This window comes from Ochlerotatus camptorhynchus, unplaced genomic scaffold (assembly GCF_037179485.1).
Source record: "Ochlerotatus camptorhynchus isolate MF236.1 unplaced genomic scaffold, CSIRO-AGI_Acam_v1.1 ptg000467l, whole genome shotgun sequence".
Taxonomy (NCBI): domain Eukaryota; kingdom Metazoa; phylum Arthropoda; class Insecta; order Diptera; family Culicidae; genus Ochlerotatus; species Ochlerotatus camptorhynchus.
This window is the reverse complement of record NW_027040953.1, coordinates 892901-913627: the sequence shown is the minus strand read 5'-3', so window position 1 is coordinate 913627 and position 20727 is coordinate 892901. Positions and strand designations below refer to the sequence as shown.

Sequence of the window (20727 nt, the reverse complement as noted above, 5' to 3'; positions counted from 1 at the left end):
ACGCACATCATCGTGAAATCACCGAACCATTGATCGACTACAGACGTTTCTCCAAGTGGGAAAGACTCCAGCGAGCAACCGCGTACATGCTCCGCTTCTGTGCTAACTGTTTCGGAAAGGTGCGTGGAGATCCAACAGAAGTCGGTGAATATTTGTCTCAGGAAGAGCTGCAGTCCACGGAGGAAACACTCTTTCGCTGGATACAAATGGAAACGTACCCCGACGAAATGATCGCAGTCGAAGAACAACATCAACGATTTCCGGAACAAGCCCCCAGACTCGAGAGAACCAGTCCACTTTGCAAGTTGTCTCCGATGTTGGACGAGGCAGGAATGCTGCGGATGGATGGGCGTATTGGTGCCGCTCATTATGCACCGTACGCCACTAGATTTCCGGTTATTCTGCCGAAAAACCACTACGTCGCCGGCCTTATCTTGAACTGGTATCATCGACAATACGGTCACGGCAACTCTGAGACTGTGGTGAACGAGGTGAGACAGAGGTTCCATGTCTCCAGTTTGCGGAATGCGGTCCGGAAAGTAGCAAAGACGTACAAATGGTGCGTCGTTCGAAAGGCAACTCCTCAACCTCCTCGTATGGCATCGCTTCCAGAATGCAGGCTAGCAGCGTACATTCGACCGTTCACCTTCGTGGGTGTAGATTATTGTGGACCGTTCCTTATCCGGATTGGCAGAGCAAGTGCCAAGAGATGGGTGGCTCTGTTTGTTTGCCAGACGGTACGAGCCATCCACCTTGAAGTAGCGAACTCATTGTCTACAGAATCCTGCAAAATGGCGGTGAGGCGGTTTATTGCTCGCAGAGGTGCTCCGCAAGAGATCTATAGTGATCAGGGCACGAACTTTCAAGGTTCAAGCAACGATTTGAAGCGGGAGATAGCACAAATCAACATTTCATTGGCCAATACCTTCACCAATCGGAATACGTCGTGGCGGTTCAATCCACCGTCAGCCCCACACATGGGTGGATCGTGGGAACGCTTAGTTCGGTCCGTCAAGGTTGGTCTAGGCACTCTCTCTACCTCCAGGAACCCGGACGAGGAATCCTTTTGCACTATATTGGTCGAAGTAGAAGCGATGGTCAACTCCAGGTCATTGACGTACGTTCCCGTGAGCGCAGAACATGAGGAAGCTCTGACTCCCAACCATTTTCTGATGTTGAGTTCCAGTGGTGTCGTACAACCAGCAAAGCAGCCTGTGGACGTTGCAACTACACTCCGAACCAACTGGGGATACGTTCAGGCTTGTTTGGACAGGTTTTGGACAAGGTGGATTAGGGAATACCTCCCTACCCTCAGTCGCCGCACAAAGTGGTTCATCGAAGTCAAACCAGTGCAAGCGGGAGATTTGGTGATCGTCATGGATGAAGCTATACGGAACAGCTGGATTCGTGGCAGGGTCCTCAAGACACATCCAGGGAAAGATGGAAGGATTTGAAGCGTTGATGTGAAGACAGGCAGTGGCGTGTTCCGGCGACCAGTAACAAAGCTGGCAGTGTTGGACGTGATGGATGGAGGTATAGCTGATGGAAGTCTGCAGCAATACGGGTCGGGGGATGTTCGCGACAGTCCTCACCTTGCAAGCACACACCTTGCACCGTCGATCCGTAACGTTAGGCATTGAATACGGATAACGGATAGCTTTGACTTTGATGTAAACCTTCAATCCGGACAAAGAGTACAAGCGGACAATGACTGTTTACAAGTGAACAAAGACACAAAGTAGACGAATTAAAATGTGCGTTGACAAAACTTTATCCTAAATTGTATTATTAAAATTCTAGTTTACGAAGTTAAAATTACTTATATTAATTGAATTGGAGGTAAACTTATATTATATTTGATTAATTAAACTTATAATCTAATGTACAATACGATAAAATTTAGACACCAACAGCAAACACAAACAATCAGCTACGACGTGAATTCTTAAATATTAATGGACTAAAATCTGTAAGTTTTATGCAATTTATTATTATAATCTAGCTAATAAAAATCACAATTTGTAGCTTAAAGCTTACTCTACGGAAAAACCAGAGTTTGCTATAAAGAGGTCCGAAAAACCAAGTGGAATTCACACCAGTGGCAACACCAACTCTTTACTGATGTAACATCTTTGGAGGACATCTTTGGCCACTTATGCTTGGCGTGTTTAGTGTAGGTGACAGCATCACGGACCTCATTTTCCAGGAACACCTTCAGCACACCTCGTAGATCACACCGGAGATACGAGCCAGACGACCGATGGCGGTTATCTCGAAGAACTTTGCGATGAGGCTTGGCGCCTCCTTTACCAGACCTTTTCCTCCTTTGCCACGACCAGTCAATTGTTGCTTGTTAGGTGTGAAGGAGTGGACTAGCCACCACCTTTCTACTGCTGCCATTGCTGTTCACCACGCCGTCCGAAGCGAAAATGAGCTAACGCCATACAGCAGCGCTCTTTTATATCTTTTCAGGTTAAAGCAGAATGATGTGCTACCAAGTGGTATAAAAGACTCTTCCCATTATGAGTAGTTTGCTATCAAGTAGCGACACTGGCTCTTTTCCTTTTGCGTACAAGGCGAATGAGAACGACTCAAATTTGAGTTTAGTTCACTCATAATCGCCAAAAGTGCAGGAACTCAGCGATGAGTAAATTTGTCTCATGGTTTCCTATGGAAAACTCCCTAGTTATCTCGAAGAATTTGCGTTTGGTTCTGACTATGGCGATGAGTATGCAAAATATTACGCAATTCCATCCTCCCTATTCGCACGCGCCCGGATCGGAGGCGAATGCCACTTTGACTTGTTTCGGCTACTTACTACTCTCTGATGACTGTGCTGGGGAAGTAGCATATGCATGTAATTTGTTAGTTAATTCGACGCTTTTGGACAATGCTGGACATTTACCAGTTTTTCAACATTTGCAAGCATTGTGATCGATGCGTAGCCATATTTCGGATCGATTGGTGATAAAATTATTGAAATTGGACTAGGCGCAGCTGAGTTATTAACGTTAAAAATCTTTCTTAATTTGTTACATGTTCCATTTTCGGTTTTCACAAAGTGTACCCCCATATAGAAATCGAAGACGTAGTTCTTTGTCAAAACATGAAATAACACAATTTTCTAGAGATGCCTAAAAGTTCAATTATTCGATTAACGATTAATTGTAAAGATTTTTCTAGCCGACATCCTTTCTTAATTTACCGCAGTAGAGAAAATAAATCAAATTACAAATTTATCTGAACAGGCATAAAGAAGAACCATGACGTGAAACTGGATCATACATTAGCCGAAAAAAGTGTTAAGCGTCTTTCTGATTTACCAACTTGTTGATAGAAGGAGCTTAACGAGAAAAACTTAAAAGGGAAGGAGCTTTAGCTGGTTGGACACTGATATTCTACGGCCTTCTAACCTGTCGCGGACACCAGTTCAACCACTGTCCAGCAGCAAACGGGCCGAGACTCAATCATTGAACCGAAGAATATGGGATTGTCCGGTCCGATTTGCTGATCCAGCTGCCTACACGTCATCATCAATTTCCAGGCGCTTTAAGCTTGTACTATCATCAGCCCTTTTCAGGTCCACCAAGATTTTCCAAAAGAGTTAAATTTCTGAACATGTTCCAACAAAAATTCATATCAAAAGATTCTTTTCATGGCAATCATAGTCATATTAAAGAGTATAAACAGAGAGAACCCCACTCAAATTCCTATTTCTACACAAAACACAAGCTCCTGCATCAGTTAACAAATAACCTTTATTATATAAGACCACGTAGTCCTACGACACCATTGCGTGCAACCCCATAGGGCTGTACCTGGTAGTTTTTTTTTTATTTTGTCATAAGGGTAACGGTTTCCATGTTAGGGTGATTCAAAAAATATTTACATTCATTTGATCTGTTACTTATTCGTTTTATTTCAAAATTCTATGTTAACAACAGCCATCAACTCGTACAGTGCGAATGTTGTAGATCTCAAATCTAGGTTGCGATGCTGCGTTTGTGATCATGCCAATCTCATAATTATAGTAATGCTATCGACTTGTGGACTGTTTTCTAAATAAATTTTATCGACTTTCAGTCTTTTAGCGAGTAAAACGATGTTTTTCCTCTACTCCCAACGTTTCAATGGTATATTCCATCTTTTTCAAGGGATCTACAAAGAATTTACATAGTTGAAGATGCTAATTTCAAATAACAGACTGTAGTGGTAATTTTTATACGATAGATGGAGTAGATAGTTCCGTTAGAGTACGGCAGTGTGAAGATTGCATATAGATATTAGAATAGCGAGCTAGGACAACTTTTGAGGAAGGTACAAATCGGTTTTTTCATCTCTCTTTACCAAACTCCCCTCACCATCCCTCTCCAAAGGGGTTGCTGGTATTCCTTGAAGCGGGACAGTTTAAGCAGATCGTTGGCGTGTTCGATGAAGTTGCAACAGTTAGTGCTATTGCTTTGGATAAGCAGTTCTCTACGGGAGGTAAGACGACATAGTGGCTGAAGAAAACTATCAACAATCAACTCCGGGTGTATTGGGCAATCGGAAAACCATATGAAAACTGCTGCGTAGAATTTTCGTGATGCCTTTCGATGATGTACATGCTCGACTATGGGTTGTTTCACATAATTTTGCTGAGTTTTAATGAAGGCGGTAGATTTGAGTGGATTCCTGGCCCCTGTGAACCAGTACCGTTGGCGAAGAACGGTGACGAGAACTTGAAGAGCTGCATGCAAGAGCTTTTCGTCGTGCGAGCGCAAGAATGCCGATGAAAAAGTGTAAGAAGCAGGGAGAATGAACTGGTGCTTCCTATCGTATGTCTGTAGCGGAGAGAAGCTGATGAAACCAGCGTAAGCGGGACTTCGATGATACTGGTCGAGATGGTGCAATCTGCTTCCACTTTTCTGCGAACGTTTGCTGTTGGATTGGCTGGTCGATGATTAGTTCCGCTGTATTCTTCTTGTGCGCGACGTACATTGTTGTGACGTTGGTTACTGGTGATAGCTGTATTCGATAGTTGGAGAACCCGTTCATGTATAGATCGACAAATGATGGTTCTGCGGATGCCAGACTGGAGGTTGTCGGTCGCTTTTTTGCTTCTTCGAGTGCTTCACTTCTATCGCACTCCTTCAATGGCAGGCAAATGGTGTGTTGTTCTTCCAAGTTGCTCTTAACTGTGCGTTGATAGTTTTTGTTGCGCATGGCCTTTTAAACGGAGGAGGAAGGAGTATCATCTTCCCCAATGAACTCGATGAACCAATGTCGGTCAGCAACCAAAGCGACGTTGGAAATTACAGGTTCCTAGGAGTCCCGTGTGAAACCTTGCCTGAAATTATCCAACCGAGAACCGAGTTGACCAAGGTCGGAAGGGAATCACCAAGTGGGATACGCCCTGGAGCTTTAAAGAGCTCAAAAAAGATTTCAGCGCCGATGACGATATCGATCTGCCTCGCTTCATGATAAGACGGATCAGCTAAGTGTATGCCAGGAGGAATTTGCCACGAAGAAGCGTCGAAAGAGGCAGTCGGTAGATCGATGGTAACTTTGGGCATGACCAGAAATTCGGCCGAGGTGGAGTAATTGTTGATTCTCGAACGAATGGTGCAGACAATCTTGTGTCGTGCATGCAACGACGACTGTCCGATCCCCGAAATCGGAAGAAAGATGTTCTTGCGCTTTGCCTTGACGAGCTGCGAGAAAGACTCGTTTATGAAGCAGCATTCACTACCGGAGTCGAGAAGTGCCCTTGCGAGGTGTGTAGTTCCGTTGTCGTCGACCAGTTTGACGATTGCTGTGGCCAGAAGTACGTTGTTCTGTGCCTGTCCTGAGCTCGCGTAGCTGACAGGTTCACAGATGTTAGCTGATACGGAAGCCTTTGGTTGTTCACCGGACGTAGAAGGGATTGGTGCCTCAGATTGGGAAGATTCGGTAGTTCTGGAGTTCTCAGCGACTAAATTTTCCCCGGAGCAGAGCTGTGTATGATGTCGGTCTCGACACTTGCGGCAGGAGCTAGATGACGAACAGTCCCGAGCGTGATGACCTTTTCGTAGGCAGTTTCGACAGAGCTGATGCCGGTGAACTTCCCTCTCTTTCTCCTCCAAGTCGAGTTTGGCGAACGACGAGCATAAATAGAGCGGATGTTGGTTGGAACAGAAGATGCATTTCCGACCGAAGTTGAATTGGCTAGCCCCATGGTGACTAGCAACCGGACGTTGAGTGGGCTTCTTGAACTGCTGAGTGGACACTAGAGCTTCTACGGGTTTCCCTTGGATCGTTTGGAGAACAGTTACCCTCCGCTGAAGAAACGACGTAAGGTCTTTGAAGGCCACGGAATCCTTCGCCAACGAATGCTCCTCCCAGTCTCGTCGAGTGGTAGGATCCAAGCGGATACTCAGCATTCGGATGAGAATGATGTCCCAGCCTACTCGGTCTTCTCTCCAAGCTGCTTTAGGACCTTGACATTGGCTTCAAATTTCTCCACTAGCGAATGAAGGTCAGCTGCAGACTCGCGTTTGGATGAAGGGAACTCGAAAAGAGCGTCGAGATAGGACTGCTTTAAGCGAGCAGTATTCTGGAAGTGGTCCACTAGCAAATTCCAAGCGACGGGGTAATTATTGGCGCTAATCGGAATGGTTCGTACCAGTTTTAGAGCGTCGCCTGCCAAAGGTTGGAAAATCTCTGAATGTTGGACAACTCGAGCGAAGAATGAACCAGCGAAACGAAGAGGTCGTGGAAATTGAACCAGTCGTCAAGATTTCCACTGAACACGGGAAGCTTCACATCAGGCAAGCGCACGTGGAACGAAGAAGAAGCAGGGAATTGTGAGTTCCAATTAGAAGTGTTCGTGCGGGGTGACGAAGATATTAGGAAGCCCTTCACCCGATAATATGCTGTCTCGAAGTCAGTCCGCTGCCTTAACTGCTGATCAATGGTGGCTTCGTCGAGCGTTTCGAGTTCCAACTGAACCTGTTTGAAGTCAGTCCACAAGGCGTCGAGATTCTCCAGACGTACTGGGATCTCACATGCACCGGTTTCCTCGTCGTATGCATCGACAAAGGCCTTGATGAGGCCGAACGAGGTAAGGAGGCTCCTTTGCTTCGTCCTGAGGCCTTTGATGCGTCGGTCGGTGGACATGGTGAGTATTGAGCAGGGTCTGTAATACGGAAGACCGCGTAGCTCACAAGGGAAAGTGAAATGAAATGGAAAGGCAATTAAAGCCGTGTATAATAAATTAGAGCAGGAACAGTGATGGTAGAATCCAGTACACCGCCGTGGATCTTATAAAGGCAAATTGTGTGCCTTGTATTCAAATTACTGCAGCAGGTGCGATGGCGGAATTCTACGATCCAACGTGATCTCCTGGATGGCTACGATGTCGGATTCTTTGTATTTCGTGTTCAAAGTGCAATGGCGGTTTGCTTCACCACCGGAGGGTTTTAGAACGGACGGAGAGTCGACGGCCGATCCGGTTCGAAGGACCAAATGTTAACTCAGCTGGTGGTGAAAAGCGTTTCGGTGCTAAATTTTGGTTCCAGGGCACTAGTTCTTTCATAATTTATTATATTCTTTTAAGGCACTTTTCTGACACTTGTAGATCACACTTAACTGGTTCAACAATTTTAAATTAATTTTATTTTTATAATTCCAACTTCACAAATTTATTATTAAACATCTAAACTACAATTATTTAAATTACAAAGAAAAATAAAATCACTTTCACTTTCTTCGTTTGTTTTGTTCTGCTAATTCACTGATGACGATGATGGTCGATGACGTCGTTGAGTTGTCCACACGAAAAGAGAACGAGCACGATGACAAGTTGGCCTTTTATAGAGGGTTCCTCCATTTTGGCAAGGTAGACCGGATAGAGCGAGATCGACAATGCTCTTTTCCGCCGGGTAGACTGGTGCTAACGGTCGATGAAGATCCACACACAAGGGGAGCGTCAATGCACTTTTCGTGCGATGCACGAACATTAACGGATAACGAAAGTTAAAGCATAGAATATTTAAAAATTGAGTCAGATTTTCTCGAAGAGCTGTAGATTAATTAAGCGTTAAATTTAATAAAAGTGGATGAGACAGTATCAAAGTATATTAGAATAGATTGTAATAAGTCGATTTATTACACCAAGCTTAAATATACATTCTGTGTAGATTGATGTGAAGCACAACATATTAATTAAATTGTTCTTTGTAGAATCAGATCCAATGTGACAAAATATATGACAATCCTAATCCATAACTGTAACACATTATTACGAAATTGAAACATGAAAATCGTTAATATTGTCAACGTATTCTTCGTATTGTTTCGTATTGTTCTGTAACAGTTCAATATAAAGGGTGTCCACGATGAAATTTCCACACTATGAAATTGCTCTAACTTTTTAACCGTTGGGTAGAATTTAATGAAAATTTGGGTGGATTTAGTTCATAGTGCATTATTTACATCCTGCAAGTTTTAAAGTCCTATGATCAAAACTCGCGGAAATGGAGTCGAAAGAACAGCTCGTGCGTGATAAAATCTTGCGCATTCATCACGAGAACAAGGATCTCTCGCATCGTTCCATCGCTAAAACGTTGGGAATCGCGAATTCCACGGTGTCGCGAGTGATTAAGCGGTTCGAGGAACGGTTGACCACCGATCGGAAGCCCAGAAGTGAAGGAAAAAGTATTCCGTACAACACCAAAAATCACAACCGCGTAGTTGGGGCCTTCAACCGAAATCCGAACACCTCCGTTAGGGATGTGGCTAAGAAGCTGCACCTAAGCCGAAGTTTTGTCCAGAAGGCCAAAACTAAGGCTGGGCTTCGAACGTTCAAGATACAAAAGGCCCCTAATCACGACGAGAAGCAGTACAAGTCCGCCAAAACCCGTGCCAGGAAGTTGTACCTCAACATGCTGACGAAAGTTGAATGCTGCATCATGGACGACGAAACATATGTGAAGGCCGACTTCAAACAGATCCCCGGCAACCTGTTTTTCACGGCCAAGGATAAGTTCAGCGTTCCGGAGCATGTCCGCACTCAGAAGATGTCCAAATTTGCGAAGAAATTCCTGGTTTGGCAAGCCATCTGCACGTGCGGGAAGCGGAGTGCACCTTTCGTGACCCAGGACACGATGAACGGACAGGTGTACATAAAAGAGTGCCTCCAGAAGCGGCTGCTTCCTCTCCTGAAGGCCCACAACGTCCCAACAATCTTCTGGCCGGATTTGGCCTCATGCCACTACTCCAAGGACGTGCTGAAGTGGTATGCGGACAATAAGGTCAATTTCGTGCCGAAAATGTTCAACCCTCCCAACACTCCGGAGCTCCGCCCCATCGAGAAGTACTGGGCGATTATGAAGCAGCACCTTCTTAAACGACCTAAGGTAGTGAAGACAGTCGAGGAACTGAAGAAAGTATGGGTTTACATGCAAAAAACGGTTGATTCACAGGTTGTGCAGAATCTTATGGCCGGGGTTAAGGCCAAGGTGCGGGCATTTGCGTATGGACTGTAAATAAAATACGAGTAAAATTGTAAAATGAAGTTTAATAGTTATTTCTCAATCCCTGAAAATTTGATGGCAATCGGATGAAAACTCGAATTTTGCGAATCAATTTTGTGTATGGCAATTTCATCGTGGACACCCTTTACCATAAATAGTAACAGCAGAATGTAATGTTTTAATAACGTTTATTACATTTCATGAACTATAATAAAACCATTTTAAATAAGGTTAACGTAGCTAGTAAGGTGCAAGTAAAGTTTGAACTGTTCTGGAAATGGTTTTTATTTATGCGGGTTGTCCTTCTGAACAACTTTGCCGAAGACAGTAACTTTCTATCTGGTCAGGATCTCGAGATTTTCTATGTTGTAACCAATTAAGTCAAATCCCACGTAGTACGGACACCGTTTACGCGGTTTCCATTCACATTTTCTCTATTATCCGCATTTTTTGGGTGTTAATTGTACAAAGTACAACGCGCGAGTACTCGTGTTACAAAAGTTGGTGCGAGTAACGGAGAGTTAAGAATAAAATATTGCGGACATGGAGAAATTTTCATGATTTTGGAATATGATCCAATACTAGCAAAAACATGTGATATTCTGAAATGGGTTTAAGATTGCAATTAATTTTGTGCTTCTGGCATTTTGAAAATTTTGCGTTTATAAATGACCTATCGACCCATCAACTCATGAACCGGGGACTAGACCTGTGCGCCGATCAAAATATTTACTATATGATATGTTGTTTTCTACCAGCGGCGGCGGCGTGGCGGCGTTGCTCGGCGTGAGTTTATTTGTAATGATTTAGAAAAAAAGATACTTTCCAAACCAATCGCACATGGACACAAAATTCTACCCACATTTGAGTTCAGATTACTCAAAATCGCTAAAACGTAGGTCACTTATAGTATGAGTAAATTTTCCGACACTTTCCCGGGAAAACTTCTCGACTATGGGGAAAATTCAAGAAAATTATACACAGTTTAGAAGTGTACTAGTAAACAGACAAAAACCACAATCAGTTTGCCTCGTATTCCAGAAGTATTCCTCTGAATAGCTTCGAAAAAATTACTCATTCTATGAGTGACCTACGTTTTCGCGAATTTGAGTAACCTGAATTCAAATATGATTAAGTCTTACTCAATTTTGAGCATTTTCATTGGCCGTGTATGCGGAATTTGTTTAGAAAAGTATGTCAAGTGCTTGTTAAAATTACAGGGGGTGGAGTCATATGGCAAAGTGTTACATTAAGTATAAGAAAAGTACGTATGTAGGGGTGGATAGTATATAAAAGCAATCTGTTGCATTACGTAATAGCCACTGCTTACTGCAAAACTCAATTTTTGCAGATGCTGCTATTTTCATTAAATGAAGATTGTTTTATCCACATTTTAGGGTGGATACTTCGTGCAGATACGGTCAGTCCAGCTATGTTGAAAACTCATTCACTAGGCGTGCTGGTGGCGGGCACACACAATACCTTGATGCGAACCAAGGGTACCAACCAAGGATACTTACTTACACCACCGGAGGTGCAAAGGGCCAACGTGGAAGACTTCCATCCTGGGCGGCTGCTCGCTTTTGTCTTGACCTGGGCCCAGGTCAGATTCCTATCGACTTGCTTTATTTCCTTGTTGAGGCTCCGCCGCCATGAGCCCTGGGTCTGCCTCTGCTGCGATGTCCTGGTGGATTCCAATCCAGCGCTTGCTTTCAGATTTCGTGTCCGCCCCGTCGAAGTGTGTGGCCGACCCACCTCCAATTTCGGTCTCGAATTTCTGTTGCTATCGGCTTCAGATGACATCGAGGATGGAGCTCGCTACCGTGAAGTTGGAAGGGTTGCCCGTGTTGACATCCAACGATTTAGTCTTGTTGACGTTGATGGTGAGACCTGCCGCAGAGGAGCGTTCGCCTAGGTCATTGAGCTTACTCTGCATATCAAAGCGCTATTGTGATAGTTAAGCAACATCATCAGCCAAATCGAAGTCGTTGAGATGCTCCATGATGATAGGCTGCCAAAGCAGCCCTCGGTTCGATACACGGTCAATTGCACCCACTCGTCGATTACTATGAGGAACAGTAGCGGTGATAGTATAACAAGTAACATTTAACGTTTTATGAAATACTACAAGGCTACTATAAAACAACATTCATAAAACCCTGGTCAAGACAGCTTTGCCTTTATTTCATCCACCAAAACCTCATTAAGCCTATAATTTAGTTGGCCCACCCCGTAAAAGGTTTTGAAGGGCATATTTTCGAGGCACTTCAAGATTGATTTGCTGCAAAAAGGTTATACTGCGGAAGCATTGAAAACCATTTTAAATCCTTATTAAAACTACAATAAAAGCCATTTGGCATCAATATTTGTGTCATTGCCTTTGACGCTTGCTAACCGCACTGAAAATAAAGCATTAATGAAGATAAAAAGGGATGCATAAATATCATCAGATCTTGCCAAATTCATTGTTCAAAAATGAATCTTTCAAAAATCTTCTTGAATACCAAAATAATCAAAGTAGTTCTCATTTTGTGGTCTATTTTTGGGAGATAGATTAAATCTAATGTGAAATATGCTTCGAAAGATCGAAAAAATAGGTCCGCCTTTGGAAATCGTTGATTTTACTTATTATTTTTAATTTAGGACACAACGTTTAGTTAATTTTTATATGAATCATTACGTCCAGCCGAGATATAAAATGATTTCCGGAATCTCTATTACTGATCAATGATGCATTTATGAGATTAAAGTTATTTTCATGGAAAAAAACATCATGAAAAACGAAGATAGTAAAAAGATAATAGCAATATGGCGGTGGTATAAAAATTGTTTTTCCATAGGCTAATTGCGAAAAAGCTATTTTGCTTTCATGAAATCGCTAACAAATACAAAACGTTTTAATTTGGCTTTAATGAAGATAATTTTCAGACTGAATTGTATTTATCTAAGGTCAGTTTGCTTGATCCTATTCCGTTTAGTTTTATGACGGCATCAATGGTGCCTGGAAAAAGTTAAACGTCAAAATTTGTTTATATTTCGATAGTTCTGTTGCGCGACCATTGCACCGAGCTTCTACTCCTGCGTTGGATCAACAAGTTTCGTGGCATCCTCGATAAGGGCGATTATCATCCATTGGAAGCAGTTAATCAGAAAGTGTGTTTGCATAATTTGGAACAGGTGGAAGCTCAATCGTTGCCAAAAAGTTTCTCTTCTCCCGGATGATGCGAGAAAGTTAATGTGCACTTGCTTGGATTTTTTGGAACAGTTGACCCTTTCGCCGAATGAAACCGCTGCTATTGTTCGGAAGGCAGTCAGTTTCCAGCTGACTGACAGCTTCTGAAGTTACCTGTCGGCAGTCCCAGTTTGGCACTGATGCATCTTATTCGAATCATCATCGAAATGCAATTTCTGGAGAAGGTTGGTCTGTGTTTATTCAGATCGCGATGCAAACGCCATTGACAATATTTTGGGTATTTCCATCAATTTTAAGCGTCTAATTTGACGGCTTCCAGTGCTTCGTAAACCACATTCACTCACTCTTCTCAGTCGGCTGTTCTGTCATTGTTGATCGGTTCAGGCCATTTTGCAGAATTGTGCACATGAAAGCCTGATACAATATAGGTAACTCAAAGACCAGAAGGTCCCGAAGAAACGAGCTCAACTTTTTGGCTCATCTCTGGTACTATCTTCGGTCTTAAGCTAATCGATGCACCCCTCGAAACATGAGAAAATCCACGAACCCCTCATTTTATCTGTCAAACTTTCATAGTGAATCAAAACAAACATAGTGTAGTACTAGACTTTCTACTAGAATGGGGTATGTTAATATATTTGCTTGGGACCAATAGGCTAGTCAAGGAGTGAACCAATTTAAAATCGTTAGTTTCGTATTAAGTGTTGCTGATACTGCGCTTCGATGAGGTTGACGATTTTATCCGGGACTCCCTTGCGTCTCAGGGCGCCCCACAGATTCTCGAGATTGAGTCGGTCGAAAGCTTTTCCGTAGTCAATGAATACCAAATAAAGAGACTCTTGGAATTCATTGACCTGCTCCAGGATGATGTGGAGCGTGACAATATGGTCCACACAAGATCTTCCGGCACAGAATCCTGCCTGCTGCCACCAGTGTTGCGTCGATCTTCTCCTGTATCCGATTCAGGATAACTCTCCTGTATCCGATTCAGGATTATCCCCCTTCTTTGGGACCTTCACTAAGACGCCCTGCATCCAGTCGGCCGGAAAAGTCGCGGTGTCCCAGATATTACAGAATAGTTGATGCAACATTTGAGCGGATAGCATGGAGACAGCTTTGAGCATATCTGCTGCTATTTTGGATTTATGGGAATGAGTAGAACTCATCAACAAAAACCTAGCCTTTGTTAAATACTAAAAAGTCAAAATTCGGTGCTGGCTATGTTACTCAATTTAGAGTAGATCTGGTTTCAATTAAATTGAGTGGAATTTCACTCAATTTTTAGTAGCCACGAACGAGCGTCCACAAAAATTCTAATTTTAACGCGTTCAAGATGCATTTTACCGATAAAAATTTCATCGGCGTGACATAGATTTATTCGGCGGCGTGAACCATTTTACTGCGGTGGCGCGCCGGCTCAATTTCATCGGCGGCGGCGGCGTATGGAAATCATCGGCGGTGGCGGCGTGGCGCGGCGGCGCACAGGTCTACCGGGGACCAACGGCTTTACTTCTCTTCCAAAGGAAGGCGTGATCAGAGAGGTTATGCCTCAGAACATCCCGGCGGCGCCATTTTCCAGAATCGGAAATAATTTCAAAAGATTTAGTGTCTATTCAAAAAACATGCTGTTCTACGTAATCTCCAAAGTAATTTTTTTTGGGTTTATGACGGTTCTGTAGACCATGATAGTAGAACGCTTTAAAAACTGAATAAGATATAAACTGCTACTTGCGCTATGCTCGAAACATTCAAGGCCTGTTACCTTCAACAAGCTTACCATACAATCTGGATTCCTCTCTGTTGCTGCTGCATTTATTGCAGTTGATTTTCTCTGCCAAAACCCGCCACATCATCACGACTCAATCAGAGAACTGATCATGTACCTACACAAACTGCTGCAATATTTCCAAAATGGTTGATGATCACGCTGCAACAGTACCGAAAAATTGCCAATCAAGCCAATCACATTACATGATCTGCAAAATTTGCATCGCAAACTTTGAAGCATTCAAGCCAAACCACAAACTGCAGCGTGAAATTCAGCGGAACCGATTGAAGTCTTTCGGATGAATCCAAGCGATGAACGTCTTCTCAGGCCAACGCTGCTGCAACGATTGGAGATGCTCATTGGAAGTGATTTTCTGTGGTTTTACAACCGAATCAAAACGATGACAATCATACAAAAAAAAAATGGCAAACAATAAACGACCGTAAATCGTTGCATTCACCATCCATTTCAGAGGCATAAGACATTAAACATCTGTCAAATCTGTCATGAGCAAAGCAATAGACGAAGTACAATGTTGTCTCGACGTATAACAAGCCACGACCAACTGCAGGCGGGTTGCAATTGTCGCTATTAATGGCCCACATTATCCGCGACACTTGTTCTCACTTGAGATTTGCGTGAAAGTCTAGTCGGCGTCAGCGTGGTAACGCAACGTAATAAGGCCTACATTACGGCATTATTGCTTTCGATCAGATGTAGTCACACACGGTCAGTCATTTCCTGGGATTACCCAACGGATCGAAAGTTTGGAAAACTCTCCACCCGAGCGGGAAGGTTTCCATCTCAAAACAGAGCCATGAGTCAGAGTCCGCTACCAACCTACCCCTGGGTCTGGCAGACAAGAGACGGATTGAGTTGTTGCCAAACTGGTTTCAGCTCAAGCGTGTTCAGAACTTTTACTTTCGATGCAATATGCGCAACCGAAGGCGGGTCTTGGTCAGTGTGGAGCCCTCGCGGTGATCTGGATTGAGGTCTTACACAATTATAATCCCACTTCCACTTGAACTTAATAGCCGGCAGTTACATTGTTGCAGATCCAGCAAAATATGACCCCAGCAGATCAATATTAGCTTTTCATGAAAAACGCAATCAGCTGACCACCACGGTCTACGGGTCGGATCTAAAGAGAACTAATGATCGCTGCTAATCATTATTGTTCCGCACGAGCTCATTAACCTTTTGCGGGCCCTGGGCTATGTATATCTACGCACACAAATTGGTTCATTACCGGCATGCAATAACACGCTGAACAGAAGCGATCGCTCCGACTGACTGACCTACTGGAGCACAGCTGCGTTGGTGGCCCAATTCTTCTGAAAGCACGAGAAAAAAAAAATAATACAAGGTACGAAAGTTGATTGATTCATCAACCAGCAAGAACACAATCGAGAACGGTTATGTAAGATCGGAAACGATCTCGGGAGGGATGATAAGCAAAAACTTCGTAATCACTCAATCAAACTACACGGTTAGTCGTTATCTTGCGTATTTATCGACGACGATCAATGGGGTCTATTCTGTGAAGTGAATGAATGAGCTCGATTATCGTAAATTGCTGACGGTTTCTTATTGTTCGGGTGATTAACTGGCATAGTAGCAAATCATTGATTCGAATCCGTTTTTGTTTTCCTCTGTTCGGGACATAAATCCACTGCGACCAGATGATCTATTGTGGTATATGCCGTGTCCTTAGTTTAGTGCATGTTGTATTACTTCATCACTGTTGTGAAATGAAGAAGTAATCGGTTTTGATACAGTTTGTCATTCTTGCGTTTATCGCAAGGATCCGACTCTAATTGAAAGGTCCCGCTCTTTATACCCTTCGGAGTGTTGAAAAACGCCTTTGCCATTCAAAAGCGGATTTCTTTCACACCAAAATCAAGCGCAATCACCGATAATGATAATGCATAACAATACTAGTCTTAACAACATCAAACTAGAGAACACCGAATAAAAGATTAGGAATCACGTAGATGAAAAATAACTACCTAACTAATTTTGTTTCCTTGTTTCAAGATCATCCTCGGTGGACAAAGCCGAGTCTTGTCACTATCAACAAAGCATAGCAAGTAAAAAGGACTAATATGTGTTCCTTTAATTCCATAAACAATCCTGTTCCCCTAGTTTGAAGTAGTTCGGACTAAGCTTCGGTGATTTCCTTGAAACTAATGGAACAGAAATTCTTGAAAAGATGACCCAGCCTATGGCTGAAAGTCTCGTTTATAATAACCTAACCTAAACTAACCAGAAATTCCAAAATCTAAGGTTGGAGCTGTCTGAACTGCTACGTACTCCCTTAAAGATCTTTTAGCCCAACTTAATATTTGGCAACTACTGTTAAGTTTCTGTAATTTTCCTGAATCTAATGGGACTGTCCTGAAGCTCTTCGATCTCTATTGAATTTCTTGAAATTTTCCCTTAATCTGATGCTATCGGAACTTTTCAGAAAGATCCTAAAACTTGTCCGAAGTTTTAGAAGTTCTTGAGGACGAGAACAGTTTTGCCGGGAAGCTGACCAGACTGATCAGGGCTACGATGGATGGTGTACAGTGCTGCGTGAAGATATCGGGTGCGTTATCGGACTCGTTTGAAACTCGCAAAGGACTTCGACAAGGCTAGAAGGTGTTATGAAACGTGCGGACTTTAACATGCGGGGCACGATCTTCAATAAGTCCATCCAGTTCATCTGCTTCACTAACGACGTGGACATTGTCGGAAAAACGTTTCAGGCCGTGACGGAGCAGTACACCACGGTGAAGTAGAAAAGGTTGGACTAAAGGTGAATACGTCGAAGACAAAGTATCTGTTAGCTGGAGGAACCGAGCGGGATAGGGCTCGCATAGGCAGAAGCGTGATAATCGACGGGGACGAGTTAGAGGTGGTGGATGAATTTGCGCGCCTCTTCTTCTTGTTCCTGTTGGGTCGCATTCTTTAACCATTTTCGCTGGGGCGCCGTGCGGCATTCTTACGACGTGCCCAGCCCACTGTAGTCACCCATTTCTTGCAATGTGGCCGATGGATGGTTCTCCCAGAAGCTGGTGCAATTCGTGGTTCATTCGCCTCCTCCACGTTCCGTCATCCATCTGCACTCCACCGTAGATGGTACGCAACACCTTCCGTTCGATAACACCAAGGGCGCGTTGGTCCTCCACGAGCATAGTCCAGGTCTCGTGACCGTAGAGGACCACCGGTCTAATCATCGTCTTGTAGATAGTCAACTTCGTGCGGTGGCGAATTTTATTCGACCGGAGCGTCCTCCGGAGTCCAAAGTAGGCATGATTCCCTGTCATAATTTCTCTGCTGGTATCATTTTCGGCGGTCACCAGTGAGCCCAAATACACGAACTCATCGAGACCACCTCGATTTCGTCCCCGTCAATCTGAACTCGGGGTGGAAGGCTAACATTGTCTTCCCTAGAACCTCTTCCTTTCATGTATTTTGTCTTTGATGCGTTGATTGCAAGTCAAATCCGCCTAGCTTCAGCCTTCAGTCTGATGTACGTTTCCGCCATCATCTCAAAGTTCCGTGCCATGATGTCAATGTCATCGGCGAAGCCACTCGTGTCTATCCGTGCCACTCGTGTCTATCTCAGCTCTTCTGATCACACCTTCTAACGAGATGGTGAATAGCAGACACGAAAACACACCTTGCTGTAACCCCCTTCGAGATTCAAAGGGACACAACGCACATCACTCGATCCATCGTCGCCTTGACCAATCGCGTCAGTTTATCCGGAAGTCCGTACTCGTGCATAATCTGCCATAGCTGATCTCGATCGATTGTGTCGTATGCGGATTTGAAATCGATGAACAAATGATGTGTGGGCACGTTGTATTCGCGGCATTTCTGCAGAACCTGCCGAATCGTGAAAATTTGGTCCGTGGTAGCGCGGGCACCCATGAATCCCGCCTGGTATTGCCCCACGAACTCTCTTGCATACATATGGAGACAGACGGCGGCATAGAATTTGGGAGAGTACCTTGTAGGCGGCGCTCAGCAGTGTGATCGCGCGGTAGTTGCAGCAATCCAACTTGTCGCCCCTTTTGTAGATTGGGCATACGACACCTTCCATCCACTCCTCCGGTAATATCTCCTCTTCCCAAATCTTGGCAATTACCCAGCCAGTGCTTCACCAGCGTATTTTAATAGCTCACTTGGTAGTTGATCTACACCAGTTGCTTTGTTGTTCTTCAGCCGACTGGTCTCCTCCTCAACTTCTTGAAGATAAGGGGCCTGTAGTCTGTCGTCTTCTGCGCGTGCTCCAAGGCTCCAAGGCACGGCAACAATGCCACCTTCGTTTTCTACTGCTTCATCGTTGAGGTGCTCGTCATAGTACTGCTTCCACCTCTCAATCACCTCACACTCGTTCGTGAGAAGGTTACCGTCCAAGTCCTTGCACATATCTGTAGATACTGAAGAAGATCCAGTTTCGGAATATTTGTTCAAAACCACTCGATTAGATTTTCACACCAACCAATATTTATTCTTCACCTCGTCAATCTCTTCTCACGTCCCTTCGTCCGATAGTTTTCACTCGTCCTCTCTTCGCCAAGACCTTTTCGGCCAAGGTGTTCCTAACTTATAACACTGTCAATATATTTTACTCAAAAGTAATAAACGCAAACCCTACATCCCCCTCTTCCTTTAAACGAATTATTCAGTAGCTTACGTAATCTCTGAAATGTTTAGGTTCTACTCTAGTTCTTCTTAATGTATTTGCCGTCTGTATTTTGTTTGATGTCGATGTAGTATCATTATCCTCCTTTTCACGGTGGCTGCTCTTGCGCACCAAACGAGGCTCCGACGAAGTTGTATCCTCTGGTGGATCAGTCTTGTTAGGCTCTGCACGGGGAAGTGCTTTCAGATGTGCTGAACTTCTTCTGAATTCCTTTCCCGTTTTAGTTGATCGAATGGTGACATCAGCTCCACTTCTATGGATAACGTCAAACGTTTCAGGTGCAAAGTCAGCACACAGCTTATTTTCCTTCCTGTTACGCTTCGCTAGCACGCGATCTCCTGCTTGTAAGTCACTTTCCGTGGCTCCACGTTTCTTGTCAGCATACAATCTCCCTTTCTCTTTCTCAATAGCGTCTCGTTCTCTCACGACCTCGTATTCCTGTGATGCGGTTAAAATGCACGGTAATTTAGTACGTATACGACGTCCAAACATGAGCTCCGATGGAGGATTTCCTGTAGTCGTGTGACTTGCTGCGTGGTACATCAGCATATATTGCCTCAACTCTTTTCGCCAGTCTTTCCCCAATTCCTGCGCTATCCGTAAACGCTTCAAAATGGAGCGGTTCTGGCACTCCACTTCCCCATTCATTTGAGGCCAATAAGGAATCGAGTGTACTAATCGGATACCATACTCCTCACAGAAGGTTCGAAAATCTTCAGAGGTAAATTGTGGACCGTTATCAGCTTTAAGACTCTCCGGTATTCCAAATCGGGAAAAAATAATCATCAACTCAACAATAGGGGCAGACGTTGAAATATCACCCATCTCCACGACCTCTACGAATTTGCTAAAATAGTCTACGCATACTAGAAGATTCTCTCCGTCCGGAAGTGGTTTTTGGAAGTCAATCGTGATCTGCTTCCATGCACGTGTTGGCAATTGCTTCCTTACCATTGGTTCTGGAGGATTTGGGGAAGATACTAATGAACAACCACGGCATGCTTTGACATATCTTTCTACATGCTGGTCCATCTTTGGCCACCAAACATTCGCACGAAGATTCCCTTTCATAATTCGAGCTCCAGGATGTCCCTCGTGTGCTAGTTGAAGAACTTGTTTTTATAATTTTAGGGGCACTATGATACGGTCAATTCTTAATAACACATCATTCAGCCTACATAGCTCAGGAAATATCATTCTGTATTCTAAAGGCACCTCGTCAGCAATTCCAGAATCCAGAGCTTGAAAAATTTGTTGGATTTGAGTGTCTTCACGACTGGCCTTCTCTAAATCGTCCCATTTTAGAGCAATTGCACTTACGGCTGATTCAACTACTTCAGCTTCGTCGAATGGTTTGGGCGAGATTGTAATAAGTCTAGAAAGCACGTCTGCTATATTGAGCGTCCCAGAAATGTTTAAGATTTTATATTGAAAACCTTGTAGACGTAACACCCAGCGCTCAATTCGAGCACACGGTCGCGATGTAGGTGAAAAAAGAAATGTTAGTGCCTTGCAGTCCGTTAGGAGATTAAACTCTCTGCCTATTAAATAATTCTGGAACCGCTCGACACTC

The 20727-nt window shown here is 43.8% G+C and overlaps 2 protein-coding genes across 2 annotated transcripts in view; both read left to right on the top strand.

The window, feature by feature from the left end:
* Positions 1 to 86: 86 nt before the first annotated feature.
* Positions 87 to 1454, top strand: LOC135712245 (uncharacterized). The gene has a single exon (XM_065235203.1). It carries the CDS (start codon positions 87 to 89, stop codon positions 1452 to 1454), a length of 1368 nt encoding a protein of 455 aa, XP_065091275.1.
* A 461-nt stretch (positions 1455 to 1915) lies between these two features.
* Positions 1916 to 20727, top strand: part of LOC135712290 (mitochondrial amidoxime reducing component 2-like) — a 141036-nt gene continuing 122224 nt past the window's right edge. Inside the window, exon 1 of the mRNA XM_065235257.1 lies at positions 1916 to 1921. The gene's annotated coding sequence lies outside the window, so the exon portion shown is untranslated. The remainder of the gene's footprint in view (positions 1922 to 20727) is intronic.

What these genes read in the sequence shown, in the direction of transcription:
- LOC135712245 (XM_065235203.1), top strand. Translation starts at nt 87, where the DNA reads ATGCTCCGCTTCTGTGCTAACTGTTTCGGAAAGGTGCGTGGAGATCCA.